We start from the raw sequence: 12,326 nt of genomic DNA on the forward strand, positions 1-12,326 counted from the left end.
AAACACAGGTCATCAATGTTAATGTAGAGAACAACCTCTTTAAAGTAAATTTTTTAACGATGCAGCATCTACTTGTGGCCAGGAAGGTGTGGTTGTGCTTGTCTATTAATATTTGACCCAGCTTGTGATTGGTTATGTGACTCAAAGGCTCTTGACAGACTTCTTTTAAAGCGTTAGTGTTGCCTTACTCACAAACTACATAGCACCTCAGTCTATATGACAGATGTTGGTGGAGGAGCATGTGACCAGACCAATACATCAGCATCCTCAAACTCAAACACCTCACATGTGACAGCTGCTTTTCTATTGGAGGAGGAGGCTACATGCTCCTCCTCCTTGTAAGTAAAAAGTAGGTGTGGAATAAGAACAGAGAAAACACAAATGAAATATCTGCTCCTAGAAACATAGTTAGCAAGACCGAAAAAAGACATTTGTCCATCCAGGTCAGCCTATATTCCGTCAGAATAAATCCCCAGATCTACGTCCACCTCTGTCTTGGCTTTGGATTACAAATGATGACGCAAAAGCTATGACCAAAATACTGATGTGAGAAAGGCGCTTTAGTATGGTTGTCCTGTTTCAGAAATATGAGAGAGAATTTGATGTTTTACAATTTGAGATTAGATAGAGATAAAATATTTGATATATTTTATATTAGATTAATAGATATTAGAATATTTTTTTTTTATTATAGCTACTGCAATAGAGAGTTGTCTCAGAGGGAACAGCTTCTTTAAACTCTATTATGGAAGTCTTCCTTACTAGTGCATAGTTCAATACTATAGCAGTGTACCTGAGTCACAGCAGCAATGGTGTTGATGATCCGTCTGGCAACATTTGTCCCTTTTTAGAGTAGGTGACTTTGTTTCTTCCATCTCCATGTCATTTTTGCTCTGTGTAAAAATTCAAGATTGTAATTATTTTAAAGTCCATTTTACCAGCACAAACCAATATACAACTCCAATACACACATGCACTTTGTGGTAACATGCAAGGATGCAGGTAAACAAGGATAAATTCGATTGATACCTTGTTGCGCAAATAGTGTGTCTTCCGAGGTAAAAAGTAATTTTTTTCCATGGTTTTATTTAAGGCAGAATTATTATACTTGCTGCGACAGACTGCAAAAGAAAAGTATAATATATGTAGTCACCAGGAAACAGAGGTGGAGTATTGGCATGTGAAGCTCCACGGGGTTGTAATAAAAGGAAAGGAGAGAAATTACAAGTTTCTTACCATGATGACTAGACATGAGCAAATTTATGTTATCTGTATTTTGCCTATGGAGCTTTATTTGCAGGATATAAATTGGCCAGAGGTTGATAACAGAATATGAATACATATGGATATGTGGAATAAAACATCAGATCACAGATATAAAAGGTATCAATTTTTTCACCTTCCTGTGACTTGGGCTACTTTTACACTAGCATTCGGCAGGGCTGCGGATTAAATAATTCTTCCTCCGTTAAGCCCCGCCCACTGCCGCGCCTCTTACTTCAGCTCCGCCTATGTCTGCATGCGTCCTGCATACCCTATCTTTAACATTGGGTATGCAGGCCATGCGAATGTATGCAGATGCCTCCGCATGCGTCGTTTTGACCCTGTGCTGACCGCAACATGTTGCGTTCAATGCAGGTCAGTGCAGCGTCAAGACGACGCATGCAGGGGCATACGCATGCAGGGGCATATGCATACATCCGCATGGCCTGCATATATCCAATGTTAAAGATAGTGTACGCAGGACGCATGCAGACGTAGGCGGAGCTGAAGGAAGAGGCGCGGCAGTCGGCAGGGCCTAACTGAGGAAGAAGGATTTCATCCACAGCTCTTCCGAATGCTAGTGTGAAACTAGCCTTACATGCCCATATAGACTGCTTTGGTTGATCCTACTAATAGATTCCATTTAATAACAGCATAAATCCGAGAAGCCACTCTCCAAATGTTGCAGCTGCTTTCCACTGGATCATTAGAAATTACATTTCCTACTTTTAATGGCCACACAGTTTTGCAGAAACCACAAGTAAGCAAAGCATTTGCAATTTTTATTTTTAATGATGCAGTGAAAAGCCACTGTGACATTTGGAAAGCGGATTCTCAGCAAACACACCTTGCATGAGTGCAAACACTAACTGTAATATACCACTTGAAATCCAATTGGGTTTTAGTTTGAAATTACTGAAATAATAGGCTTCAATGTTTTTGGCAATTTTAAAGGTAACATGTTACTGCAAGATTACTAATCAAACTAGATGCAGTTGTATACGTCTCATGTTCTGTCACAAAGAAGCTATGTCACACATCCATATTTTCAGTCAAAGTGCTGTCCTAGAAAAAAATTGACAACACTCAGACCAATGTTATTCAATAAGAAAGGTGGGAAAAAAGAAATCAGATCCAATATGAATCCATAGTATTACATCCTATATTAATGGATACACTGCAATTCTTTAACATATAAAACTGTATTTGATCTTGCAAATTTTAATAACTATTAAAAAACCATATATTTTCACTAAGTGTATATCCCTTTAGGTAAATGAACCACAATCATATGGTTCATCATGTTTTTCCCATAACAGTAGGCTAGGTAACAAAGCCTGACGAAGGAATCCGTGTATTCCGAAACGCATAGGAATTGGTCCATACAGAGCTCTGTACATGGTCACGTGCCAGGCCACATGATCTCTGACGTCATGCAAGGTCCTGCATGCTCACCGCGCGCTTTTGTCCTCTGCCGCGAGTGCTCCACGCTTGTGCAAGGTCCTACCAGAGATGCAAGAGGAGTGTCTGTCACCGGCCATGACAGCTCTCAGGAAGACTTCCTGAACTACAATTGTCAAACGTTCCTGTGAAACCCCCTCTCTCCTCCGGGATTATCTAGAGATCAATCACTGGACTACACTCCCATCTCTGCTACATAAGGTAACCCGATTACTAACTGACCCTTTGTTACCTAGCATACTTTTACCTGGCATACTTTTATGGGTATAACTTTATGAACCATGTGATTGTGGTACATTTACCTAGAGGGATATACACTTACCGCAAATACAGGGATTTTTGTGTACTCACCGTAAAATCCTTTTCTCCGAGCCAATCATTGTGGGGGACACAGGACGAAAAATACGGTACTTAACCCCTTTCTGACCTCGGACAGGATAGTACGTCCGAGGTCAGATCCCCTGCTTTGATGCGGGCTCCGGCGGTGAGCCCGCATCAAACCCGGGACATGTCAGCTGTTTTGAACAGCTGACATGTGCCCGTAATAGGCGCGAGCAGAATCGCGATCTGCCCGCGCCTATTAACTAGTTAAATGCCGCTGTCAAACACAGACAGCGGCATTTAACTACCGCTTCCGGCCGGGCGGCCGGAAATGACGTCATCGCCGACCCCCGTCACATGATCGGGGGTCGGCGATGCTTCAGAATTGTAACCATAGAGGTCCTTGAGACCTCTATGGTTACTGATCGCCGGCAGCTGTGAGCGCCACCCTGTGGTCGGCGCTCACAGCACACCTGATTTTCAGCTACATAGCAGCGAACAGCAGATCGCTGCTATGTAGCAGAGGCGATCGTGCTGTGCCTGCTTCTAGCCTCCCATGGAGGCTATTGAAGCATGGCAAAAGTTAAAAAAAAAGGTTAAAAAAATGCTCAGAATCGCCCGATCTATCAACTAAAAAAAAAGCATTAACCTGATCGCTAAACAGCGTAGCAAGAAAAAAATTCGAAACGCCAGAATTACATTTTTTGGTCGCCGCGACATTGCATTAAAATGCAATAACAGGCGATCAAAAGAACGTATCTGCACCAAAATGCTATCATTAAAAACATAATCTCGGCACGCAAAAAATAAGCCCTCAACCGACCCCAGATCATGAAAAATGGAGACGCTACGGGTATCGGAAAATGGCACAATTTTTTTTTTTTTGCAAAGTTTGGAATTTTTTTTCACCACTTAGGTAAAAAATAACCTAGTCATGTTAGGTGTCTATGAACTCGTACTGACCTGGAGAATCATAATGGCAGGTCAGTTTTAGCATTTAGTGAACCTAGCAAAAAAGCCAAACAAAAAACAAGTGTGGGATTGCACTTTTTTTGCAATTTCACCGCACTTGGAATTTTTTTCCCATTTTCTAGTACACGACATACTAAAACCAATGATGTTGTTCAAAAGTACAACTCATCCAGCAAAAAATAAGCCCTCACATGGCCAAATTGACGGAAAAATAAAAAAGTTATGGCTCTGGGAAGGAGAGGAGTGAAAAACGAACACGGAAAAACGAAAAATCCCAAGGTCATGAAGGGGTTAATTATTTTTGTTTTTCGAGACATCTTTTATTTACAACAATGCGGAACTGCCATGGGTGTGCCCTGTGCACCCTCATTCGCTAACCTCTTTCTGGGGTACTGGGAGAGAGAGGTATTCAGGGGGAAGGGCGAACAGGCCGCCAACCATATGCAGTGCTAGCTAGGCTACATAGATGATGTGGTCATTGTGTGGCAGGGGACCCAACATCAATTACAGGACTTTATGGGAGATTTGAACAATAATAGATTCAAAGTTGACCTATACATGTAGTGATACTGAGGTGGATTTCCTGAACACAAAAATTCAGACTGATCAACATCTACAGTTACAAACTGATGTCTTTCGGAAGTCAACCTCAGTCAACTCCCTCCTCTATGCGGGCTTCTGCCACCCATATGCAACCATTAGGGCCATCCCAGTTGGCCAGTATTTAAGAATGCAACGCATTTGCTCATCAGAGGACAAATTTCAAAAACAGGCAGTTGATCTTACAGAAAGATTCCAAATGAGGACCTATAGTAGCAGATGTGTTAGACAAGGTTACAATAGAGCTAGAGCAAGCAGTTGAGAAGCACTACTACACCCTCCATCAATAAAAACAAAACAATGACATAAAAAAAAAAAAACACAGGATAAGGCCTCTTTCAGACGTCAGTATCTCCGGTACGTGTAGTGACAGTTTTCTCACGTACCGGAGACACTGACACACGTAGACCCATTCAAAAGAATGGGTCTATGCACATGACTCCGTGTTTTCACGGACCGTGTGTCGCTGTTGAAAACACGGAGACATGTCCGTTTTTCGCCGGCAGCACGTACCGCAATATGTGCCGCACACGTGCACACGGAGAACAGTGTGCACTCTCCTCCGTGTGCACGTACCGCCTGCAGGAGAGACAGCGCTACAGTTAAGCGCTGTTCCCCCTGCGTGCGGTGCTGAATCCAGAATTCATCCCTTCTTCCCAGCAGCATTTGTTGGAAAGAAGGGATGAATCATCTTTTTTTTTTCCTTCCCCTTAAAAAAATAAAGTTAATGCATTCCCTCCCGCCTCCCATCCCCTGTGCGCCCCCCGGCTGGCCAGGAAATACTCACCCAGCTCCAGCGACGTCTCCTCTCAGCGGCTGCAGCCTATGCTGTGTGAGCGGTCACGTGGTCCCGCTCATTACAGTGGGGGAATATGCGCATATTCCTCACTGTAATTAGCGGTCCCACGTGACCGCTCACACAGGAGAAGCTGCCAGCGCTAAGAGGAGAGACGAGACATCACGGGAGCTAGGTGAGTATTTCTATGCAAGGGGCCGGGTGGCGCACGGGGGATGGGAGGGGGGAGTCACACGCAAACTTTATTTTTAACAAAAAAAAAAAGAAAAAATGATCTTTCATCTCTTCTCTCCTGCGGGGGAGAAGAGATGAATGCGACTTCAGCACCGCACAGGGGGGACAGCGCTTAGTGTACCGCTGTCTCCCCTGCACGGTCCGTGTTGTCCTCAGGCGGCACACGGATGCCGCACGTGTGCCACACTGATGTGCTACGTGAGCACAATGACACACGGACACAGATAATTCCGATACCGATTTCTCCGGTACCGGAATTATCTGGACGTCTGAAAGAGGCCTAAGATATGCTTTATTTCCACCTATAATGGTGCATGTCCTCTATGACGAAATGCCTTCAACAGCATTGGAACATATTAAAGACTGAGCCCACTTTGTCTAAACATATGTTACAACAAACACTCATGACAACTAGTAGAAGAAACCTGGGTGACATCCTGGTGCACTGCCACTACGTTCCAACTATTAGAAACCCATTCAACTCAGGTGGACCACTCATGGATGCTTCCCCTGTGATAATTGCATGGCCTGCAAAAACATTCAACAGGCATCCTCCTTTGATACAGTGGATGGCACAAAAATCTACATTAGACAACACATTACCTGCACAACTAAACAGGTAATTTATAGTGATGAGCGAGTATACTCGTTACTCAGGTTTTCCCGAGCATGCTTAGGTGTCTTCCGAGTATTTGGATGTGCTCGGAGATTTTGTTTTCGTCACCGCAGCTGCATGATTTGCGGCTGTTAGACAGCTTGAATACACGTGGGGATTCCCTAGCAACCAGGCAAACCCCACATGTATGCAGGCTAGCAAGCAGCTGTAAATCATGCAGCTGCATCAACAAAAACTAAATCTCTGAGCACTCACAAATACTCGGGAGACCACCCGAGCGTGCTCGGGAAAACCCGAGCAACGAGTATACTCGCTCATCACTAGTAATTTATTACTCTGTATGTGGCTGCCTAAAAATGTATATTAGCTTAATATTACACCAGTTAAAAAACCACACGAGAGTATGTACGCAATATAATGGCTGCTGAAACCGCAACCGACTAGGATTACCTAAAAACAATACCTCGGCATTACAAGATGTTCCATCAATGCAACCCTAAATCATTTAAAGTAAGAGGCATTCAGCACATTAAGTGCAGAATCAGAGGAGGGGATATAAAACATCTCCTTGCACAAAAAGAGTGCAGATGGATTACCATCTTGGTGACAATGACACCCCATGGCCTAAATGAGTCTCAAGGTTTTGCCTCCTTATAATTTGATCAAAGAGCAAACTCCACCTATTCTTTTATGGCCGCATTAGTCTCTGCCTCCACCTTATCAGATATTTTAATGGCTTTAATTTTGTTTCTCATCTTTTTAACTAATTTCATATTTACCTTTCCTATAGTGACACAGTCTAACCTCTCGTACTATTCCAGCCTTTGGATACTTACCTTATTACCATGTACCTTCAAATTGCATATGTGGTAAGTGTGCTCTGCCTTGGGAGGAAACTCAAACATCCAAGGAACTGTAAAAACGGTAATTCGACCTACTGGTAATTGTATTTCCAGGAATCCATCCTGACAGCACCGTTGGAGGATGTTTTTCTTACCCTCAGTGGGACAGTAACAACAAGCGGTTAAAAGGACCCTTCCCACTCCACCCACCAGTGATTTTCCAAGTACCACATCTGGATGGATGCAAAAAAGAGTTCATTCAACAAATTTATACCAATGTTACATCACATTAGTTTATTAATACAAATTTGCAGTGGGAGGGAACTAGTAGTGCTGTCAGGATGGATTCCTGGAAATACAATTACCGGTAGGTCTAATTACAGTTTTCCAGTTCACCACCTGACAGCACCATTGGAGGAATACCAAAGAATGGAAACCTAGGGTGGGACTACTGCATGTAATACTCTTCTACCAAACGCTAATTGCTCTGATGAGACATCTAGTTTATAGTGTCTGGCAAAAGTAGAAAGACTAGTCCAAGTCGCAGCCCTACAGATCTGCTCTGCTGATGCTCCCCCTTTCTCTGCCCATGATGTAGCAATAGCTCGGGTCGAGTGGGCTCTAGGGATATCTGGGGGATCCTTCCCCTGGGTTGTATACGTTAGGTTTACAGTAGTCTTAATCCACCTAGCAATGGTTGACTTCGCTGCCTTACAACCTTTATTTGGTCCCCCATACTGTATGAACAGGTTCGTGTCTCGTCTCCAACCTTCAGTCACCCCTAGGTATTTCAGAACTGTCTCTCTAACGTCAAGGTTATGATAGACCCCTTCCTTCGTGTTTCTAGGGTATTGGCAGAATGAGGGAAGAAATACTTCTTGATTTATGTTTGTAGATGAGACTACCTTGGGGAGAAAGGCTGGATTAAGTCTTAAGACTATTCTGTCGTTAAAGATCCGGAGGTACGGATCCTGTATGGATAGAGCCTGCATTTCCCCCAATCTCTTGGCCACTAGAAAAGCTGTTTTAAAAGAGAGATCGACTATCGCTTCAGCTATGTCCATGTCCTCTGATAGTAAATATGGGGATCTGCACAGTGCATTAAGGACCAAATTCAAGTCCCAAGGAGGAGACGATTTCCTCACAAGAGGTCTCCCCCTCAGGTCTGGCGGATTCCTCCATTATAGAGGTACAATAGCTGGGTGCTCCTTATCAGGATGGCCGGCGGCACATAAATCCACATACCCACTTTTAATATTGTTCTTTTCCTGGTTGATCCTGCCCTCCTTACTGCACCACGCGGTCTGACCGTGCTGGACGGCCTCACCTGAGGCAGTCGTTGGCATCCCTCTGTCCAGCGATCATCGCAACCGGAAGTGACGCGGCCGCTGCTCCTGGAGCCAGCAGCGGCTGCCACGCTGAGAGCGCTCGCCGGGAATGGACGCGTCCGCATGCTGGGATCGGCCGCCGTGTTGGAGATGGCCCCTGCATACACCCCCCAACAAACAGGCGCCCGGACCGAGAGCCCCCAGTATGGAGGAACGGATCCGACCCCAGGAGCAGCGCTACACTGGGGAGGCTGAGGGACCCCCCCATCGCAGGTATTAGCCGCAAATATCTTGCGGCAGGGAAGGGAAAGGCTGGGCCCCATGATCCCCACCATCTGCACAGCACCGTCGGAGAATAAGCTTGACGTTCCTATCCACAGTGGGACAGGAAAAACACTGGTGGGTGGAGTGAGGAGGGTCCTTTTAACCGCTTGTTCCTGTCCCACTGAGGGTAAGAAGGACGTCCTCCAATGGTGCTGTCAGGTGGTGAACTGGAAACATCATATTTACATGGTTTATCAGCGTATATACTATTGTACTCAAAAGTTTACATACCTCGGCAGAATTTTTGCTTTCTTGGCCTTTTTTCAGAAAATATGAATGATAACACCAAAACTTTTTCTCCACTCATGATTAGTGGTTGGGTGAAGTCATTTATTGTCAAACTACTGCGTTTTCTCTTTTTAAATCATAATGACAAGTTCCCAAAACATCCAAATTACCCTGACCAAAAGTTCACATACCCTGGTGATTTTGGCCTGATAACATGCACAGAAGTTGACACAAATGGGTTTGAATGGCTACTAAGGGTAACATCTTCACCTGTGACCTGGTTTCTTGTAATCAGTGTGTGTGCATAAAAGCTGAGTAATTTTCTGGGATCTAGACAGACTCTTGCATCTTTCATCCAGCCACTGACATTTCTGGATTGTGAGTCATGGGGAAAGCAAAAGAATTGTCAACGGATCTACAGGAAAAGGTAGTTGAACTGTAAAAAAACAGGAAAGTGGTACAAAAAGATATCAAAGGATTTGATAATGTCAGTCAGCAGCGTTCAAACTGTGATTAACAAATGGAAAATCAAGGGCTCTGTAAAAACAAAACCACGGTCACGTAGACCAACAAAAATGTAGTCCACAACTGCCTGGAAAATTGTTCGGGATGAACAAGAAAAACCCACATATAACATCAGCTGAAATACTGGACTGTCTGAAAACTAGCAGTGTGGCTGTTTCAAGATGCACAATAAGGAGGCACTTGAAGAAAAATTGGTTGCATGGTCGAGTCGCCAGAAGAAAGCCATTACTGTGCAAATGCCAAAAAGTATTTCACCTACAATACGCAAAACATTTTAAGCCTCTTTCACACTTCCGTCTTTCTTTTTCAGTAACAATGCGTCGTTTTGTGAAATAAAAAGGATCCAGCAGAAACATTTTTTCTCACAGACTTGTATTACCGACAAATTGTGACGGATAGCCTTCCGTTTCATCTGTCGTGCACTGGATCCGTCGTAAAATTGCTGCCCATCAGGCGGGGACAACGTACAGAGGAACGTTTTTTCTGTGCGTCGGAAAATCGCTCAGCGACGGATCCTGCGCTGCCTGTCATTGGCTATAATGGAAGCCTATGAAGGCAGGATCCGTCGCTGACTGTCAAAAGCAGGAATCCAGCGACAGATGCCGTCTTTTGAAACTGAGCATGCGCGGAAGAAATTCAGGGAAATTCTCTCTCTTTTTACTATTGATGCTGCCCATGCAGCATCAATAGTAAAAAAGATATAATGTTAAAAATAATAATAAAAAAAAAATAATAATCGTGAAATTCTTACCTTCCGGCGTCCCCGCAGCCTTCCAGGGCTACGTTATCGGGTCATTTTGCAAGGCATTACTGGGAACGAGAGCTGCAGGCAGCATAGCGAGCATAGGGAAGGCCGTGGAAAGGCTGCGGGAACGCCGGAAGGTAAGAATATCACGATTTAAAAAAAAAATTTTAAATTATTTTTAAACTGAGTTGCGTTGTGTATGCGTTTTCGCAGCAGAAAAACGCGGCGAAGACGCATACACAATGTGTGCACATAGCCTCGATGGATCCGTCAAAAAAACGGACCCAGTGCACCCTTTTTACAATCTGCACAGGATCCGTCTTTTCAACATTTTGAAGGATTGTGACTGATTTAAAAAAACTTAAGTGTGAAAGAGGCCTTAGAGACAAGCCTCAAAACATCAGGAACAAGGCAATTTGGTTTGAGGAGACCAAAACTTAACTTTTTGGCCACAACCATAAACGTTACATTTGGAGAGAGGTCAACAAAGCCTATGATGAAAGGAACACTATTCCTACTGTTAAGCATGGAGGTGGATCGCTGATGTTTTCGGGATGTGTGAGCTACAAAGACACAGGAAACTTGTCAAAGTTGAAGGGAAAATGAATGCAGCACGTTATCAGCAAATACTGGAGACAAATTTGCACTCATCAGCCCGGAAGCTGCGCATGGGACGTACTTGGCCCTGTATTTTGGACTTCTGTCATGTTGGAACGTCCAAGTCGACTTGTCATTGACTACAGCAGAACAAAGTGAAAGTTCTGGAGTAGCTATCTCAGTCTCCTGACCTCAATATCATTAAGCCACTCTGAGGAGATCTCAAGAGCGCAGTTCATGCTAGACAGCCCAGGAATTTACAAGAACTGAGGCTTTTTGCCAAGAAGAGTGGGCAGCTTTACCATCTGAGAAAATAAAGAACCTCATCCACCACTACCACAAAAGATTTCAAGCAGTCACTGGTGTTAGAGGGGACAATAAACTGTATTATCCCCTTCACGCCGCGGCCCTTTATTTTTGCGTTTTCGTTTTTCGCTCCCATCCTTCCCAGAGCCATTACTTTTTATTTTTCCGTCAATATGGTCATGTGAGTGCTTATTTTTTGCGGGACGAGTTGTACTTTTGAACGACACCATTGGTTTTACCATGTCTTGTACTAGAAAACGGGAAAAAAATTCCATGTGTGGTGAAATTGCAAAAAAGTGCAATCTCACTTGTTTTTTGTTTAGCTTTTTTACTAGCTTCACTAAATGCTAAACCTGACCTGATATTATGATTCTCCAAGTCATTACGAGTTCATAGACAACTAAGATGTCTAGATTATTTTTTATCTAAGTGGTGAAAAAAAAATTCAAAACTTTGCTTAAAAAAAAAAGAAAATGCCATTTTCCGATATCCGTAGCGTCTCCATTTTTCGTGGGGTCAGGTGAGGGCTTATTTTTTGCGTGCCGAGCTGATGTTTTTAATGATACCACTTTTGTGCAGTCTTTTGATCGCCCGTTATTGCATTTTAACGCAATGTCGCGGCGACCAAAAAAACTTAATTCTGGCGTTTCTAATTTTTTTTCTCGCTACGCTGTTTAGCGATCAGGTTAATGCTTTCTTTTTATTGATAGATCGGGCGATTCTGAACGCGGCGATACCAAATATGTGTAGGTTTGATATTTTTTTTTATTTTGGATGGGGGAAAGGGGGGCGATTTAAAATTTCTTTTTTTATATTTTTTTCATATTTCTAAACTTTTTTTTTTGTTACTTTTGCCATGCTTCAATAGCCTCCATGGGAGGCTAGAAGCTGGCACCACTCGATCAGCTCAGCTACATAGCAGCGATCATCAGATCGCTGCTATGTAGCTGAATTGCAGGCTTGCTATGAGCGCCGATCACAGGGTGGCGCTCACAGCATGCCAGCATCAGTAACCATAGAGGTCTCAAGGACCTCTATGGTAACCATCCTGATGCATCGCTGACCCCCGATCATGTGACGGGTGTCGGCGATGCGCTCATTACCGGCCGCGCGACCGGAAGCAGTAGTTAAATGCCGCTGTCAGAATTTGACAGCGACATTTAACAGG

General features: G+C 43.8%; 1 protein-coding gene across 2 annotated transcripts in view; it reads right to left on the reverse strand.

Annotated features, from left to right (window-relative positions):
• Positions 1-12,326, reverse strand: part of ZNF800 (zinc finger protein 800) — a 103,757-nt gene that overhangs the window by 66,329 nt on the left and 25,102 nt on the right. Inside the window, exons 2-3 of one of the 2 annotated variants that reach the window (XM_069764918.1) lie at positions 1,030-1,121; positions 794-893 (exon numbers count right to left, since the gene is read on the reverse strand). In XM_069764918.1, the coding sequence (XP_069621019.1) occupies positions 794-893; positions 1,030-1,080 (151 nt within the window). In that variant the 5' untranslated portion in view covers positions 1,081-1,121. The remainder of the gene's footprint in view (positions 1-793; positions 894-1,029; positions 1,122-12,326) is intronic. The other variant, XM_069764919.1, reaches the window with a different exon arrangement.

The sequence above is a fragment of the Ranitomeya imitator genome, chromosome 4 (genome assembly GCF_032444005.1).
Source record: "Ranitomeya imitator isolate aRanImi1 chromosome 4, aRanImi1.pri, whole genome shotgun sequence".
Lineage (NCBI taxonomy): Eukaryota > Metazoa > Chordata > Amphibia > Anura > Dendrobatidae > Ranitomeya > Ranitomeya imitator.